We start from the raw sequence: 17,829 nt of genomic DNA on the forward strand, positions 1-17,829 counted from the left end.
TCAACGGCAGGGAGAATGAAGAAAAGATTACTTATATTCAGACAACCAACAAGGAATGAATTACATAGTCGGGGTAAACAAATAAGCGTGGATGTAGCTTGCTTAAGAACATAAGAACATGCCATACTTGGTCAGACCAAGGGTCCATCAAGCCCAGCATCCTGTTTCCAACAGTGGCCAATCCAGGCCTTAAGAACCTGGCAAGTACCCAAAAACTAAGTCTATTCCATGTTATCGTTGCTAGTAATATAGCAGTGGCTATTTTCTAAGTCAACTTAATTAATAGCAGGTAATGGACTTCTCCTCCAAGAACTTATCCAATCCTTTTTTAAATACAGCTATACTAACTGCACTAACCACATCCTCTGGCAACAAATTCCAGAGTTTAATTGTGCGTTGAGTAAAAAAGAACTTTCTCTGATTAGTTTTAAATGTGCTACATGCTAACTTCATGGAGTGCCCCCTAGTCTTTCTATTATCTGAAAGAGTAAATAACCGATTCACATCTACCCGTTCTAGACGTCTCATGATTTTAAACATCTCTTTCATATCCCCCCTCAGCAGTCTCTTCTCCAAGCTGAAAAGTCCTAACCTCTTTAGTCTTTCCTCATAGGGGAGCTGTTCCATTCCCCTTATCATTTTGGTAGCCCTTCTCTGTACCTTCTCCATTGCAATTATATCTTTTTTGAGATGCGGCGACCAGAATTGTACACAGTATTCAAGGTGCGGTCTCACCATGGAGCGATACAGAGGCATTATGACATTTTCCGTTCTATTAACCATTCCCTTCCTAATAATTCCTAACATTCTGTTTGCTTTTTTGACTGCTGCAGCACACTGAGCCGACGATTTCAATGTGTTATCCACTATGAAGCCTAGATCTCATTTTTGGGTTGTAGCACCTAATATGGAACCCAACATTGTGTAATTATAGCATGGGTTATGTTTCCCTATATGCATCACCTTGCACTTATCCACATTAAATTTCATCTGCCATTTGGATGCCCAATTTTCCAGTCTCACAAGGTCTTCCTGCAATTTATCACAATCTGCTTGTGATTTAACTACTCTGAACAATTTTGTGTCATCTGCAGATTTGATAACATCACTCGTCGTATTTCTTTCCAGATCATTTATAAATATATTGAAAATTAAGGGTCCCAATACAGATCTCTGAGGCACTCCACTGTCCACTCCCTTCCACTGAGAAAATTGTCCATTTAATTCTACTCTTTGTTTCCTGTCTTTTAACCAGTTTGCAATCCACGAAAGGACATCGCCACCTATCCCATGACTTTTTACTTTTCCTAGAAGCCTCTCATAAGGAACTTTGTCAAACGCCTTCTGAAAATCCAAGTATACTATATCTACCGGTTCACCTTTATCCACATGTTTATTAACTCCTTCAAAAAAGTGAAGCAGATTTGTGAGGCAAGACTTGCCTTGGGTAAAGCCATGCTGACTTTGTTCCATTAAACCATGTCTTTCTATATGTTCTGTGATTTTGATGTTTAGAACACTTTCCACTTTCCACTATTTTTCCTGGCACTGAAGTCAGGCTAACTGGTCTGTAGTTTCCCGGATCGCCCCTGGAGCCCTTTTTAATATTGGGGTTACATTTGCTATCCTCCAGTCTTCAAGTACAATGGATGATTTTAATGATAGGTTAAAAATTTTTACTAATAGGTCTGAAATTTCATTTTTTAGTTCCTTCAGAACTCTGGGGTGTATACCATCCGGCCCAGGTGATTTACTACTCTTCAGTTTGTCAATCAGGTTACTACCCTGAATCAATTAAGCCTGATACTTTACTTGGAATACATATCCAGCGCATCTCACTGCTTCAACGGCAGGGGGGAATGAAGAAAATAGGATTTATATTCAGACAACAACCAATAAGGATTGAATTGCAGAGGCAGGGTAAACAAGCGTGGGAGTAGCTTGCTTATTACGGCGGTTACTACCCCAAACCAATTAGCTAGATACTTCACTTAGATGCAGCTCCAGCACTGCTCTCTACATCAATGGTGGGGGTGGAAGGGAATTGGAACCAAAAGGTTACCAGTAAGGGCCCTGACCTCAGCGGTCAGAGTAACAGATAAGTATGAAAACAAATAGGTGTGAAAGCTTGCTGGGCAGACTGGATGGGCCATTTGGTCTTCTGCCGTCACTTCTATGTTTCTATATAGCCAGTATAGTGGAAGGTGTCGTCCAGAGCAGATTAAGAAGGCTTTGTGGGAAGCTTGTCCCCCAGGGATGAATCCAAACTGGAATTCATGTACCAGATCTGGTGCCAGCTCTACAAGCCTGTTACCAGAATTTCTCTTGGTACAAAAGGGAGACGAGAGGAGTATAAAGCTAAGCAGAAGGTGTGGATGGGTAGACTGGATGGGCCATATGATCTTTATCTGAATTCATATTCTGTGTTTCTAGTATTTATTAGGGTTGTGCAGCCCCCAAAAAATTGTATTGGTTCATTTCATGGGTACCTCAATTCATTTTATTAATTTTGTAACAAAAAAAAATATTGCTTATTCATTCTATTTGTTTTTTGTTTTACACTGAAGTCAATGGAGGAAGACCCGATTGACTTCACTGTAAAAGAAAAATGGAGGCTCAGGCCTAGGCCCAAGGCTTAGGCCTAAGTCTGATGCCAGAGCCTGGCCAAAACAGGGTCCTGGTCCCTTTGGCCCAGGCCCGATGCCAGGACCCGGTTCGAGACCAAGTTCCAGTTGCCTAGGCCTGGGTCCGGTGCCAGAGCCTATTTAAGGCAGGGTCCCAGTTGCTGAGGCATGGGTCTGGGCCTAGGCCCGGACCAGATGCTGGAGCCCAGCTGAGGCCAGATCCCAGTCACTAACATCTAGGCCTGGGCCAAAGCCTAGGTCTGATACTGAGACATGACAAAGGCTGGATCCTCGTCGCTCAAGCCCAGGTCTAGGTTTAGGCCTGGATCCTACACCAGTGCCCAGCCTGGTCAAGGATGGGTTCAGGTCTCTGAGACCCAGGCCAGGGCCTAGGCCTGATAAAGGGAGCTGAACTGAGGCTGGGTCCAGTCGCCAAGACCAGGGCATAGCCTAGACCCAGGCCCAAAGGGTAAGCCCAGAGGCCTTGAAGTAGGCCTTCCAGCATCTTCTTTTCTTGATCCAGTAACTACAAATGATGTCCTCCCCCTGAACAGCACCCCATGTCTCTAGCAAGGAGGATGTAAATCAGGGTATGACAGTCCTCGGTCCTTGGACATAAAAAAGGCATGAAGGTCCTCACTGGTGGGACAGGATGGTGTGTGTGTGTCTACCAGCAAGGTGTGGCTTAAAGAGTGAGCACCCTCAATGCTGGGACCGAACAGCGAGTCTCTACCAGCAGAACAGCTCAGTCCTGGGATAGGACAGGCGTGCAGCTCTTCCTTCATGGAAGAGTACAGTGTCCATCACCACTGAGGGAGATCATCATTCCTCCAGCTCTCTGCCTCTTTGAGTTGTTCTTTCTTCCCAACAAGGATTGAGCGTCAGTGCTGGAAACGGGGCGAGCAGATGTGGGCTGGGATGGGTAGAGCCCCGTACACCCCTTCTGCTGGCTGTGCCAGCGATAATCCCGAGCACAGGGGCTCATGGCTGCTCAGCAAAGACGAAAAGTATTTGAGTTGCTCCGTGAGCTGCTTGATCTCCTTGCGCAGGGAGGCGTTCTCTCGTTCCAGACTCTCACTCTCCTAGGGGAAGAAGATGAATAAATGTTATCAGAGGGTAGTACACATGATAACCGACCCCTCCCTGCTACACTCCAGTGCACAGGCCCAGCGAAGAGGTGCTGCCTCAGGCAACGTGAGAAAGCGTTCTGCAAACAGAGACTCTCCCAGCGATGGGTGGCAGCGCAGAGCTAGGACGCCTCCCCTTAATGCACAAGAGAGAATAATCAAATTCTGCTGTCACCTCAGTAACAGCGACACAAACTCCCTGCAGTCCCAGGCGCTCTGTGCAGAGAACAAAATCCTGCAAAGCAGGCCCTCAGCAGCTGCAGGAAACCTCCCATACCAGGACAGCACTGACCGCCAGCAGCTGCAGGAAACCTGCCATACCAGGACAGCACTGACCGCCAGCAGCTGCAGGAAACCTGCCGTACCAGGACAGCACTGACCGCCAGCAGCTGCAGGAAACCTGCCGTACCAGGACAGCACTGACCGCCAGCAGCTGCAGGAAACCTGCCGTACCAGGACAGCACTGACCGCCAGCAGCTGCAGGAAACCTGCCGTACCAGGACAGCACTGACCGCCAGCAGCTGCAGGAAACCTGCCATACCAGGCAGCACTGACTGCCAGCAGCTGCAGGAAACCTGCCGTACCAGGCAGCACTGACCGCCAGCAGCTGCAGGAAACCTGCCGTACCAGGACAGCACTGACTGCCAGCAGCTGCAGGAAACCTGCCATACCAGGACAGCACTGACTGCCAGCACTCAACAGCAACAACCCTACCCAGGAAAAGGCAGCACTGAAAATGTTACACAGGACCCTAGAGGCCCAATACACCTTCTGTGTGGGAAAAGAAAGTAAACTGGACTGCTATAGAGAAAATATAAAGAAAGCACACAGACAGACCCTCACCAAATACAAAACAAATGACCAGAAATTAGAAATGTAGAGATCAAAATCAAACTGGAGATGCCTGAAGTCCAGGCTCAGCATGCAATGTAAGCGTGGAGAAATAGGAATGTATTCCCTCTTGCACTGTGATCTGTGATGCAAATTCCCAAAGCTGAGAGAGAAAATCCCGGACCTCCCACAAGGGAATGTGAGCAGGAAAACCTCAGCCGAATCCTGGAGTGAAGGCCGGAAGCAGCACCAGGACCTGGCACCGACCTTGTTACTGTCCTGTCTGTACTGTAACTTTAATTCACTGCTGTCATTGGCTTCATATTTTTTAGGTGTATCTGCTTTATTGTTCACCTCTCTTCTTTTTAAGCTGCGATGGGCCGTGCGGTCCGTCCACGTTTGTTGAATCCCCAGGGATTTATTTATTTTATTTATTTATTCGGTTTTATATACCGATGTATAGTTTTTCAACCTTCACAACGGTTTACATTGTAAAAATTTAAAAAAGAACAGACGATACTTAAATCAAATTACACAAATTAAAATACAATTTGGTCTTAAAATAAAACTGAAATAAACATTAAGTAGTTCATAAATAAAATCACTTACAATAAATGGATTAAAATGAAATAAAAAATAATTAAAATAAAGATAAAATCATTTGCTCAGTTCTATATCAACTGCTTGATTAAAAAGCCACATTTTTAGCTCCTTTCTAAACAGTTTCATATCTCTTTGTAGCCTCAATTCAGGTGGCATAGAGTTCCACAACTATAGTTCAACCTCTATGCCAACGAGACAGCTCTTTCTCTGACAGTAGTTAGTTTGGCACTTGCCACGGAGGGAACAACAAGAAATCCTTTATTAGCGGAACGTAAATTACGTTGGGGGGTGTGTATGCGCAACATTGCATTCAGCCAGTCAATCTGTTCAGCATAAATTGCTTTATGAATCAAACAGAGTGTTTTATATTTGACTCTTGCATCAATTGGCAGCCAATGTGGTGCTACTAGCACAGGAGTAATATGTTCTGTTTTGTTTATTCCTGTTAAAACTCTAGCAGCCGCTGAGTTCTGCAAAATCTGAAACGGTCTTAAGGTTGTTTGAGGGAGACCTAGATATATAGAGTTTCAGTAATCTATAATCGTAAACACCAAAGCCTGGAGCACTGTTCGAAAGTCTGCTTGGTTAAGAAGTGGTTTTAACCGTCTAAGTACCAATAGTTTATGGTATCCTTCCTGTACTTTCTGTGAGATATGTTGTTGGATACTAAGCTCAGGGTCAAGGTAAAAGCCTAGATCGCGTTCTTTTGTTCCTAACACTATTGTAGATTTTTCTAAGGTCATCCTTTTTGCTTGATCAGTAGGTAATTGTTTCCTTTCCAATAACATTATTTCTGTTTTTTCGACATTCAAGCAAAGCTTCATTTGATTTAACACCTTTTTTATAATATTTAAGTACATAGTGGTCATTTTAAAAGTTTTTTTCTACTGTATCTGATGTTGGAATAATTAGCTGAATATCATTAGCATAGATATAGTTATTAAGTTGTAGACCAGATAGCACTTGACAAATAGGAAATAAGTAAATATTAAACAACGTGGCTGAAAGAGATGATCCCTGAGGGACTCCTGTTTCTAAAGGAAAGATTTCAGACACTGTAATATTGATAGAAACCTGGTAGGTACGATTTTTGAGATAAGAAGCAAACCATGCTCTCACTTCGGCCAGTAAAAGGTTGCACGAAAGGGGCGAGGATGGGACTTTCACTGTGAAATCCCCACCTGTGCTGTGGGGAGAGCACTGCACCCGGCCTGCAGGCGGAGGAGAACGAGACATCAGCTGAGGAGAGACAGGGAGGGGTAACAGAAACAGCAGCACAGATGTGCTGGGGCGAGAGATGAGTCCCAGTCAGCTGGGGGCACTGGCAGGAGCGAGAGAGAGTTACAGGGGCTGCGGAGGCTCCCATGCAAACAGCACTAAAGGTTTTTCCACACTTGCAGCTTTACGGTAAGTAGCGGCCTTTAAATGAAAAATAGCCAGGTAAATCCCCCACCCCTGAATCTTTTCGCACATCACAAACCACTTCCCCTGTCAGCCTGTCATGAGACACGCTGTGCATGGTTAACCACAAGTACCTGTGCCAGGAAGCTCGCAGAGAGAGGGATCACAGCATTCACTGATGGGAGAGAGGGCAGTGAGGATCACAGCATTCACTAGTGGGAGAGGGGGCAGTGAGGATCACAGCATCCACTGGTGGGAGAGGATAGTGAGGATCACAGCATTCACTGATGAGGGAGAGGGCAGTGAGGATCACAGCATTCACTAGTGGGAGAGGGGGCAGTGAGGATCACAGCATCCACTGGTGGGAGAGGACAGTGAGGATCACAGCATCCACTGGTGAGGGAGAGGGCAGTGAGGATCACAGCATTCACTAGTGGGAGAGGGGGCAGTGAGGATCACAGCATCCACTGGTGGAAGAGAGGGCCGTGAGGATCACAGCATTCACTGGTGAGGGAGAGGGGGCAGTGAGGATCACAGCATCCACTGGTGAGGGAGAGGGGGCAGTGAGGATCACAGCATCCACTGGTGAGGGAGAGGAGACAGTGAGGATCACAGCATCTACTGGTGAGGGAGAGTGCAGTGAGGATCACAACTTCCCTGGTGAGGGAGGGGGCAGTGAGGATCACAGCTTCCCTGGTGAAGGAGAGTGCAGTGAGGATCACAGCTTCCCTGGTGAGGGAGGGGGCAGTGAGGATCACAGCATCCACAGGTGAGGGAGAGGGGGCAGTGAGGATCACAGCATCCACAGGTGAGGGAGAGGGGGCAGTGAGGATCACAGCATCCACAGGTGAGGGAGAGTGCAGTGAGGATCACAGCTTCCCTGGTGAGGGAGGGGGGCAGTGAGGATCACAGCATCCACAGGTGAGGGAGAGGGGGCAGTGAGGATCACAGCATCCACAGGTGAGGGAGAGGGGGCAGTGAGGATCACAGCTTCCCTGGTGAGGGAGGGGGCAGTGAGGATCACAGCATCCACAGGTGAGGGGAGAGGGGGCAGTGAGGATCACAGCATCCACAGGTGAGGGAGAGGGGGCAGTGAGGATCACAGCTTCCCTGGTGAGGGAGGGGGCAGTGAGGATCACAGCATCCACAGGTGAGGGAGAGGGGGCAGTGAGGATCACAGCATCCACAGGTGAGGGAGAGCGGGCAGTGAGGATCACAGCTTCCCTGGTGAGGGAGGGGGCAGTGAGGATCACAGCATTCACTGGTGAGGGAGAGGGGGCAGTGAGGATCACAGCATCCACAGGTGAGGGAGAGGGGGCAGTGAGGATCACAGCATCCACAGGTGAGGGAGAGGGGGCAGTGAGGATCACAGCATCCACAGGTGAGGGAGAGGGGGCAGTGAGGATCAGAGCATCTACTGGTCTGAGATGGGAGAAGGAAGGTAAAGATATTGCATTGGGCCTGGAGGTAGGTAGGGGGAGAGTGCTAGGGTGGGTGGAGAGAGTGTAATTGAGTCTAGGGAAGGGGAGGGATAGAAAATGTAAGGACAAAGGGAGACAGGGAATCCTGGGGCTTCACTGCAGGCTTTTCTTTCATCTGAGAGAGGGAGAGTGGATGGTGCAGTGACACAACTGATTTATGTATTTAATAGCCGTTAAGCCCCTAACAACGGGCTACATTTAAAAAACATTTTTTGGTCCATTTCCTTCCCACTCCCTCCCTCTCATTCTCCCTCCCACCTCTATTCTCCCTCCCTCCCTCTCACCTCCCCCCTCTATTCTCCCTCCCTCCCTCCCTCTCACCTCCCCCCTCTAGTCTCCCTCCCTCTCACCTTCCCTCCTCCCCTCACTCCCTCCCCCCTCCCCTCACCTCTCCCCTCCCCTCACTCCGCCCCCTCCCCTCCCCCTCTCCCCTCCCCTCCTTCCACTCACTTCCCCCTCCCCTCCCCTCTCCCTCTCCCCCCCTCCCCTCCCCTTTCCCCTAACTCCCCCCCTCCCCTCACTCTCTCCTCCCTACCCCCTCATTCTCTCCTCCCTCCCCCCTCCCCTCAGTCACTCCCTCTCTCTCAATCCCCTCCCTTTTCAGCTCATCCACAACCCGCAGACGGAAGATCTCTGGAGGGGGTCCTTCCCTCGCTCCTCGCTGCCGCCGCCGCTCCTCGCCGCCGCCGCCGCTCCTGCTCCTCCCAGCACCATTTTTTTTTCAGGCACGCTCCGCTCTGACCGACGTGCTCGCCCGCGCATGCGCGGTAGAGCTGCTCTCTACGGCGCATTTGCGGGCCGTCGGTCAGAGCCCATTTATAAGGTAGATTTTAAACTATTTAATGAGACCTTCTGGAGGGAGGGACGGATGGGAGGTGGGATGCACACAGCATATCTTTTTAAATCAAAGCCCATGGAGTGGTAGGTTGGCTACTCAGATTCAGAGCCTGCTCTTGCAGTGCTTAGATTTGCTGGCCAAGTTATGTGGCTAATGCTGAAATCAACACTCCCTGCCTTATTTATTGTCTGTTTATTTATTTGATTTATATTCCACCTTTGAGGCCCTTCAGAACAGATTAAATTCAGGCACAGCAGTTAGAGGACTCGCAATCTAAGGGCCTCATTTACTGAGCATTCTTCCCAAAGACACACAATGGGAGAAAAGTCTCAGTAAATCAGGCCCTAAGTTTATACCAGAGGCAGTAGAGGGTGAAGGGACAGCTGAGGGAGGATATGATAGGGGTCTATAAAAGTCATTAGTGGACTGGACAGGAAAATGTTCGGTTATTTATTCTTTCAGACTATAGAAGGACTAGGGGGCACTCCATGAAGTTAGCAAGTAGCACATTTAAAACAAATCGAAGAAAATTCTTTTTCACTCAATGCATAATTAAACTCTGGAATTTATTACTGAAAGTATGTGGTAAAGGTAGTTACTGCAGCTGGGTTTAAAAAAAAAGTCTTGGAGAGGTTCTTAAACTGCTATTATCCAGCTAGACTTGGGAAAAGCCACTATTTATCTCTGGGTGTTAACAGCATTGGATCTATTTAGTGTTTGGGATCCAGCCAGGTACTTGTAGCCTGGATTGGCCACTGTTGGAAACAGGATGCTGGGCTTGATGGACCCTTGGTCTGACCCTGTGTGGCAAATTATTATGTTTAGGATTTGAACGCTGGCTTTCTTGGGTCGCAGCTTGCTGCTCCCAGTGCTAGGCTACTCCTCCACCACCCAACTTTCTCCCAACAAGCCCCAGGCTTCTCCAGAATTCCACTGGCTGTATTTACCCACCTAGTGAGGTTTTAGGTGACTAAGGCTTTTATCTGGCCTGCGAGATCCCTTTCAGCACTGGCCTGTGTGTGAGCAGCAACACCCCCATACCACAGACAGATAGTGAGAAGCGGTAATCAGGGATGCGTCAGGGCCTGGCTTCCTTCTGCTTCTCTGTCCTGCGTGTGTGACTGACGTGAGGGATGCAGCCCGGGAAGGTCAGGGGTGCTGCTCCGTTAAGGCTGTTCTTATGACTGCACGCACCGTTTTTAAACTGTTTTATTGGGATGGATTTTACAGTTGTGTTGTCAGAGTTGTCCTGTTGCTGCAGTGTCCATACTGTAATTCGCTTGGAATGGAAAGCTTCACTATAGGCAGAATGTAAGAATTTACAAATAAATAATAACTACATTTGCTGCATACGTACTGAGTATGCTTTTGCAGTTTGGTGTTATATCACAGAGTTAAAAATTTTGTTATCTGAGGTCATGTGACGTGGCGAGAACGCGAGGACCGGGATCCTTGGTAACTCCGGGGCCCCAATCCCTGTATCGAGCTGTGTCTGCTTTTAAAATTCGTGGCTATCAGCAATAAATATATATAGCGAATAAAAGGGCATAAACTATTCTAGAAAAGCGATTTTTGCAACAATTCGAGATTTGGATGGTGACAAAAGCAGTCAGAAAGGAGAAAGCCAAATCTGTGGTGAGCAAGATGGCAGGCTGCCCTAGTGATGCGCCGTCACCAGCGTCAGTCGGAGGAGAAACGGGAGATATTGCTACTAGCAGTCTAATTGCAATAGACACTAAGGGGTAGATTTTAAAAAACTACGCCCGCTCGTACTTTTGTTCGCGCGACCAGCGCAAACAAAAGTACGCCGGATTTTAATAGATACGCTCGTAGCCGGGTGTATCTTTTAAAATCCGGGGTCGGCGAGCACAAGGCTGCGCAAAGTTGGCAGGCTGCGTGCGCCGAGCCGCGCAGTCTGCCTCCGTTCCCTCTGAGGCCGCTCCGAAATCGGACCGGCCTCGGAGGGAACTTTTTTTTTTGTCGTCCCCCCCACCTTTCCCTCCCTTCCCCTATCTAACGCACCCCCCAGCCCTAACTAAATCCCCCTCCCCTACCTTATTTCGTTGAGTTACGCGTGCCTCTGGCAGGCATAACTTGCGTGCGTCACCGGCTCCCTGCCCCGGCACAGGCCGCTGTGCCGGAGCACTCGGCCCCGCCCCCGGACCGCCATCACGCCTCCGGACCCTCCCACGGACAGCCGCCATGCCCCCGACACGCCCTCCCAAGCAAAGTCCCGGGACTTATGCGCATCCCGGGGCTTTGCGCGCGCTGACAGCCTATGCAAAATAGGCGCGCCGGCACGCAGGGCTTTTAAAATCTACCCCATAGACTCGGCATGCGCAGGGGGAGCTTGGGGCAGGTTTTCGGGGGTACGCGTGTATCTTACGTTCGTACCCCTTTGAAAATCTGCCCCTAAGTTAGACAAAATATTCGCCCAATCTGATGACCTACAAGCGTTATTTACTGATAATACCCAGCATAATGCCGATGTCGAAACGCATCTCACAGGAGTGGATGAGCGAGTGCAAGCCTCGGAGCACGAGATGGCTGTACTTAAGTCGTAAGTGGCAAAAGAGGACCCCAAATTGGAAGACCTCGAGAATCACTTTCATAGGAATAATCTGAGGTTCCTAGGTCTCCCTGAATCTATTAGTGACCGCGAGTGAACATGGACGCTGTGTATGGGAAACTTATCATAGACAGAGTGCAAGGTTTGAGAATGCGTGGAAGGAGTCAGGGGAGGCCTAGGCCAAGCCCCAGGCCCGTGAATTTCCAGCATAAAGAGGAGGCACCAAGGCACGGTCGTCAAAAGCAAGCGTTGACCTATGAAAGGCAGCCAGTGCTACTTTTTGCAGACTATTCAGAGGAAAGCTTTTGCGCCTTTACGTGCTAAATTGGTGCAGCAGCAAGTGTGTTTTGTTTTACAGTTCCCGGCGCGGCTGAAAGTCACAACAATGCGACTCATGCATTTGACACTAAGTAGGAAGCAGAATTCTTCTTTCATTCTCGATTAAATGCACCAGAAATTCGAGGGGGCGAATGAGAGACTTGCGATAACGCAATAAGGCCACAGCTATGAATGTTTTTGTGAACAGGGAACCTAAAGAATGGAGGAAAGGGACTTGGTTTGGGGGTTTTTTTCTCTTCTTCTCTTTCCATCCTTCTTCCCCGGGAGCCTGTGTGAATTTTGGGTATGAGGGTAAGCCCGTTTTTAAATACCAGACCTGATAATGCAAGAGTTGAATTGCCCAATTAAAGTTATGCACTGTTTATAGATATCAGGGGAGTGGGGGCCCAGCACAAGCAGATCACGTTTCCTCTAGTTCATGCTGAGCCAACGCTGAGACTTAGGCTTAGACCTCTGGGGTGTAACAGGGGGGTTTTGAATGGGGAGGGGCGAGTGGGAAGGGTGCAGTTGGGGAAAGGGGAGACAACTGGGGAGCCACAATGTTGTTAGAGAATTCATGTGCCTCATCTGATTTGGGACTGAGGTTAGATGGGCTCGGGGGCTCTAACTGGTTCTGCACGTTGCCAAACCTGAATGGGTTAAATGGCTTTATGTAGCCTGCGACCTATAACCTGGAATGAGGGAGGCGGTGGCTGTGTGACGAAGCAATGGAAAGGTGGAAAGCGCAGCTGGCCGTGCTGCAGGAGACCTGCCTAGAGGTGGCAGATCATAGGGACTTGCACAGACAATGGGTGGGGAAAGGCAGGGGCCGCACTTCTGATGGCGAACACCGCACCACTTCAAGACGCTGGAGTGCTTACAGATACTGAGGGCCGATACTTGGTCATTTAGGGAAACCCACAGTGTGTTGCAATATCTATGCCCCAAATAATTACGAGCATTACTTTTTTCCACATCCCTATAGTGCTGACTTTAATTATGTTTCCAATAACCAACTGGATCGCTCCACAATAAGGGAACATCAGGAACGGGAATAAATTACTTGTGTTTGAATTTAGATTTGATAGACGTGTGGCAGACACTCCACCCTTCGGACAGAGAGTTTACACACGTGTCTCGTGCCCATAACACGCAGTCTCAAATTGATTACACTCTTTTGAAGCGCAAGGCTTTTTCTGGGGGTTTGGATTCTAAAATTGGTCCCCTAATTGTTTCTGGCCATGCACCTGTGTGGGCAGGCTTAGACGGCTTTTGTCCTGAGGGTGTCTGTCCAAATAAAGATTTAGCGTTTCGAGAGTATCTACCAAAAAGGTGGGACTTTTTTCTTGCAAATAATGAGATGCATCAAGAAACGCCTATATTACTTTGGGAAACTGCCAAAACAGTGCTGTGGTGGGGTGATATAATTTCTTATGTCGCAGCGAAGAACAAAGCTATAACTGCGAGTATCTTGGCATCAGAAAAGCAATTGCTTCTTCATAATCAAAAGTATGAGTGGGTTTCATATAGGGTTACTGGAGAACAATTTATGGCAACCCAGTCAGCTTTAAATACATTACTCCATCGGAGAGCCAAAATAAGAATTATATTATTATAGGTGTAAATTTTATCAATATGGAAATAAATTGGGGAAAACTTTGGGTAACTTAACAAAAAATTGGACGCAAGTCCAATATGTGGCAAAGCTGCACAATGAAGCAGGAATTATGTTAAATTCGGGAAAAGATATTAGTGCAATCTTTAAAGATTATCATCAAGCTTTATATACAGCAGCTTCGGAGACCCAGAAGTTACTAGAGTTTACTTGCAAGAATACTGAGGACCAATTATTGATATTAAACCAGCCAATACAGTTGCAGGAAATAATGCAGGGCATTAAGGATGCAAAATTACTGAAGGCTCCAGGCCCAGATGGATTTTCATTGGAATTTTATAAGCTTCTTTCTCAGAAAATAGTGGCTCTGTTGGGAAAAATGTTAGAGAGCTTGGTGGAGTTAGGGCGCTTTCCATTAGCTTCTAACCAAGCTTTAATCACAGTGTTACCGAAAAGGGGCAGCGATTCTAACCAAGCTTTAATCACGGTGTTACCGAAAAGGGGCAGAGATTCTAACCAAGCTTTAATCGCGGTGTTACCGAAAAGGGGCAGCGATTCTAACCAAGCTTTAATCGCGGTGTTACCGAAAAGGGGCAGCGATTCTAACCAAGCTTTAATCGCGGTGTTACCGAAAAGGGGCAGCGATTCTAACCAAGCTTTAATCGCGTGTTACCGAAAAAGGGGCAGCGATTCTAACCAAGCTTTAATCGCGGTGTTACCGAAAAGGGGTAGAGATTCTAACCAAGCTTTAATCACGGTGTTACCGAAAAGGGGTAGAGATTCTAACCAAGCTTTAATCACGGTGTTACCGAAAAAGGGGCAGCGATTCTAACCAAGCTTTAATCGCGGTGTAACCGAAAAAGGGGCAGCGATTCTAACCAAGCTTTAATCGCGGTGTTACCGAAAAGGGGTAGAGATTCTAACCAAGCTTTAATCACGGTGTTACCGAAAAGGGGCAGCGATTCTAACCAAGCTTTAATCGCGGTGTTACCGAAAAAGGGGCAGCGATTCTAACCAAGCTTTAATCGCGGTGTTACCGAAAAGGGGCAGCGATTCTAACCAAGCTTTAATCGTGGTGTTACCGAAAAGGGGTAGAGATTCAAACCAAGCTTTAATCACGGTGTTACCGAAAAGGGGCAGAGATTCTAACCAAGCTTTAATCATGGTGTTACCGAAAAGGGGTAGAGATTCTAACCAAGCTTTAATCACGGTGCCCCGGGACCTCCACTTACCGCGTGGCCCGGTGTGGCTGCAGGAGATCCTCGGCCACTCAGGCCCAAAGCGCGGCCTACCGTGGCACTCTCCCTGAGAGGGAGACGCTGCAACGATCCGCGGCTAGCCCCGCCCCTAGGCGCGCGTGTGCGCATGCCGAGGTTCACAATTTAAAGGGGCCAGCGCGGGAAACTAAAGACAGCCCTCCTGATGACGTCAGACGCTGCCGGGTTATTTAAACCTGGCAGCTACAGCTATGCCTCGCCTTGCAACGAGGTTCACTCAGTTCCCTGAGTTTCTAGTTGCTGCTTTGGATCTTGGATCATCCCTTCTGACTTCTGGCTTCTGACCTGGCTTCGTCCATTGACCCCGTTTTCAGCTTCCGCCCCTGGTTTTGGTTTCGGACTTCTGACTTCTGGCTTCTGACCCAGCTCTGTTCAACGACTCTGACTTCAGCTTCCGCCCCTGGCTTTGGCTTCAGACCTCTGACTTCTGGCTTCTGACCTGGCTTCGTTCTTGGACTCTGACTCCAGCTTCATCTGCTTCCTCAGGTATCTGGTTCTTGCTGACCCAGAGGATTCTCCTAAGTCCCAGCGGCTCAGGCTCTCACGGGCTCCTCCCGAGGGAGCCACGGGCTTCTGAGGGTGAAGACTCTTTCAGCCTCCTGGGCCCTGCCATCCTCATCGACTATCTCTTCGGCCGCTTCCTGGATCCTTGGTCGCATAGGGTCCCACCTAAGTCCAAGAGGTCCGGATCCCTACGGGCTCCTCCTGGAGGGACCTCGGATTTCCAGTGGTGAAGCCTTCTTCGGAGTCTCTCTCCAATGCTGCCTCCTGGCTGTGACGCTCACTGTGGGTCCCCACAGTGCAACACCTGCAGTCTCAGCCGGCCCAAGGGTTCACGACCATAACAGTTTGCAAGGCCATGGACCCGGCGGATCTCGCAAGCTTGAAAGCCATCCCGGGTATTGCACAGAAGTTGCAACAGCAACAAACTTGCCTCGATTCACTGATGGCAACCGTGCAGAGGTCAGCCGACCACGTCGACGGAGCCACCACTCCCAGTTCCTCGGTACCTGGATTTGTGATGCCCATACAGATGCCAGCACCCTCGCGGTATTCAGGGGACGCGAGGTTATGTCGAGGATTCTTGAATCAATGTTACATTCGCTTCAATCTACTACCTGCTCAGTTTCCCACAGTCAGATCAAAACGAGCTACATTTTCTCCCTGTTGGATGGGAGACCGCTGGCATGGGCCTCTTCGCTGTGGGAGCGTCAGGACTCCCGTCTAGCCAACCTGGTACAATTCGTCATCTCTTTCCGACAGATCTTCGATGATCCCTCCCGCAGGCCCACGGCTGCCTCGTAATTATTGCAGCTACGCCAGGGCAATCGTCCTCTCTCCGAGTACGCGATAGAGTTTCAGACCCTAGCCACCAAATTGAACTGGGGCAGTGACAGCCTGCACAGCATATTTCTGGAGGGCCTCTCCCCTCAACTTCAGGATGAGTTGGCGGCCAGGGATTTCCTGGACGACTTGCATGATCTCATTGATCTGGCGGGTCGCGTTGACCGCCGTATCCAATGCCGGTTCTGGGAGCGGAAGCCTGCCCAGAGATCCGGGAACTTGGGAACCACACCTTCCCGGAATGGGCACTCCCCTTCTGTCTCTCCAGGGGCTCAAGATGCTGAACCTATGCAAGTGGGTCGGGGCCCAATCTCTCAAAAGGAGAGGAGAAGATGTCGGTCCCAGGGGCTGTCCCTGTTCTGTGCTGGCAAGGGGCATTTCCTTGCCCGCTGTAGTGAGCGTCCAGGAAACGCCCAGACCTAGGGACAGTCGGGGAGCTAACCCTAGGTCATACCACTTCTGCCTCCCCGTGTACTGTCCCAGTAACCTTACTTCTTCCCGAAGGGGAGTTCGATACACTAGCCCTGGTTGACTCCGGAGCCGGAGGAAACTTTATCCTCAGGGATTTAGTCCAACAACTCCAGATTGGGGTCCAACCCCAAAGACCCCTTCTCCATGTGTCTTCCATTCAGGGGAGACTCCTTCCAGGTACCATCTCTACTCGTACCAAGCCTCTCACGCTACGCACTGGTATCCTGCATGTGGAGGAAATTTCGTTCCTCATCCTGGAAAGGTCAATGCATCCAGTCATCCTGGGGCTACCTTGGCTGTTTAAGCACTCTCCCGTAATCTGTTGGGATACCCTCCAGGTGGCATCCTGGGGGCCCTCGTGCTTCGACTCCTGTTTGACAGCCGTTCCTCGACCACTGATACCTCTCCTGGCGACTTCGTTGGCATTGCCACCCCACTATCAAGACTACCTCGATGTCTTCTCCAAGGAGAAAGCCGAGATCCTCCCAGAGCACCGCCCTTTCGACTGTGCGATTAACTTGCTTCTGGGTACCACGTTGCCACGAGGATGGGTGTACCCGTTGTCACTCCCTGAGACGCAGGCCATGTCCACATACATCCAGGAGAACCTGGATCGAGGGTTCATTCGGCCATCCAAATCTCCGGCTGGAGCAGGGTTCTTCTTCGTATCTAAGAAGGACGGGTCCCTCCGACCCTGCATAGATTACCGTGGCCTGAACAGCATTACCCGGCATGACCAGTACCCGTTGCCCTTGATCCTGGAACTCCTGGACAGACTACAGGGGGCCAAGGTGTTCACTAAATTGGATTTCCACGTGGCGTATAACCTGGTGAGGATTCGGCCAGGCGACGAATGGAAAACCGCATTTAACACAAGGGATGGCCACTACTAATACCTGGTCATGCCCTTCGGTCTCTGCAATGCCCCGGTGGTTTTTCAGAACCTCATGAACGAGGTTCTAAGGGAGATGCTACATACCTCCGTAATTGTCTACCTTGACGATGTACTAATATATTCCAAGGACTTGGAGACGCATCGCCACGATGTTCGTCAAGTGCTACAGAAACTGCGAGATAATCGACTTTATGCAAAATTCGAGAAATGCCGATTTGAGCAAGAATCACTGCCCTTTCTTAGGTATATTGTATCCTCCACAGGGTTCCATATGGATCCAGAGAAGGTTGCGGCCATCAAAGATTGGCCTCACCTATGGGAGTCAAAACGCTTCAGCAGTTCCTCGGGTTTGCTAATTTCTACCGGCAATTTATCCCCCACTATTCCCAGATGGTGGCCCCGCTGACGGCCCTCACCCGAAAGGGGGCCGACGCT

General features: G+C 49.2%; 1 protein-coding gene across 1 annotated transcript in view; it reads right to left on the bottom strand.

Annotated features, from left to right (window-relative positions):
- Nucleotides 1-2,492: 2,492 nt before the first annotated feature.
- The window catches only part of BATF (basic leucine zipper ATF-like transcription factor), a 39,954-nt gene continuing 24,617 nt past the window's right edge, over nucleotides 2,493-17,829 (bottom strand). Inside the window, exon 3 of the mRNA XM_029598400.1 lies at nucleotides 2,493-3,706. Coding sequence (XP_029454260.1) covers nucleotides 3,506-3,706 — 201 coding nt within the window. The 3' untranslated portion in view covers nucleotides 2,493-3,505. The remainder of the gene's footprint in view (nucleotides 3,707-17,829) is intronic.

This window comes from Rhinatrema bivittatum, chromosome 4, assembly GCF_901001135.1.
Source record: "Rhinatrema bivittatum chromosome 4, aRhiBiv1.1, whole genome shotgun sequence".
Lineage (NCBI taxonomy): Eukaryota > Metazoa > Chordata > Amphibia > Gymnophiona > Rhinatrematidae > Rhinatrema > Rhinatrema bivittatum.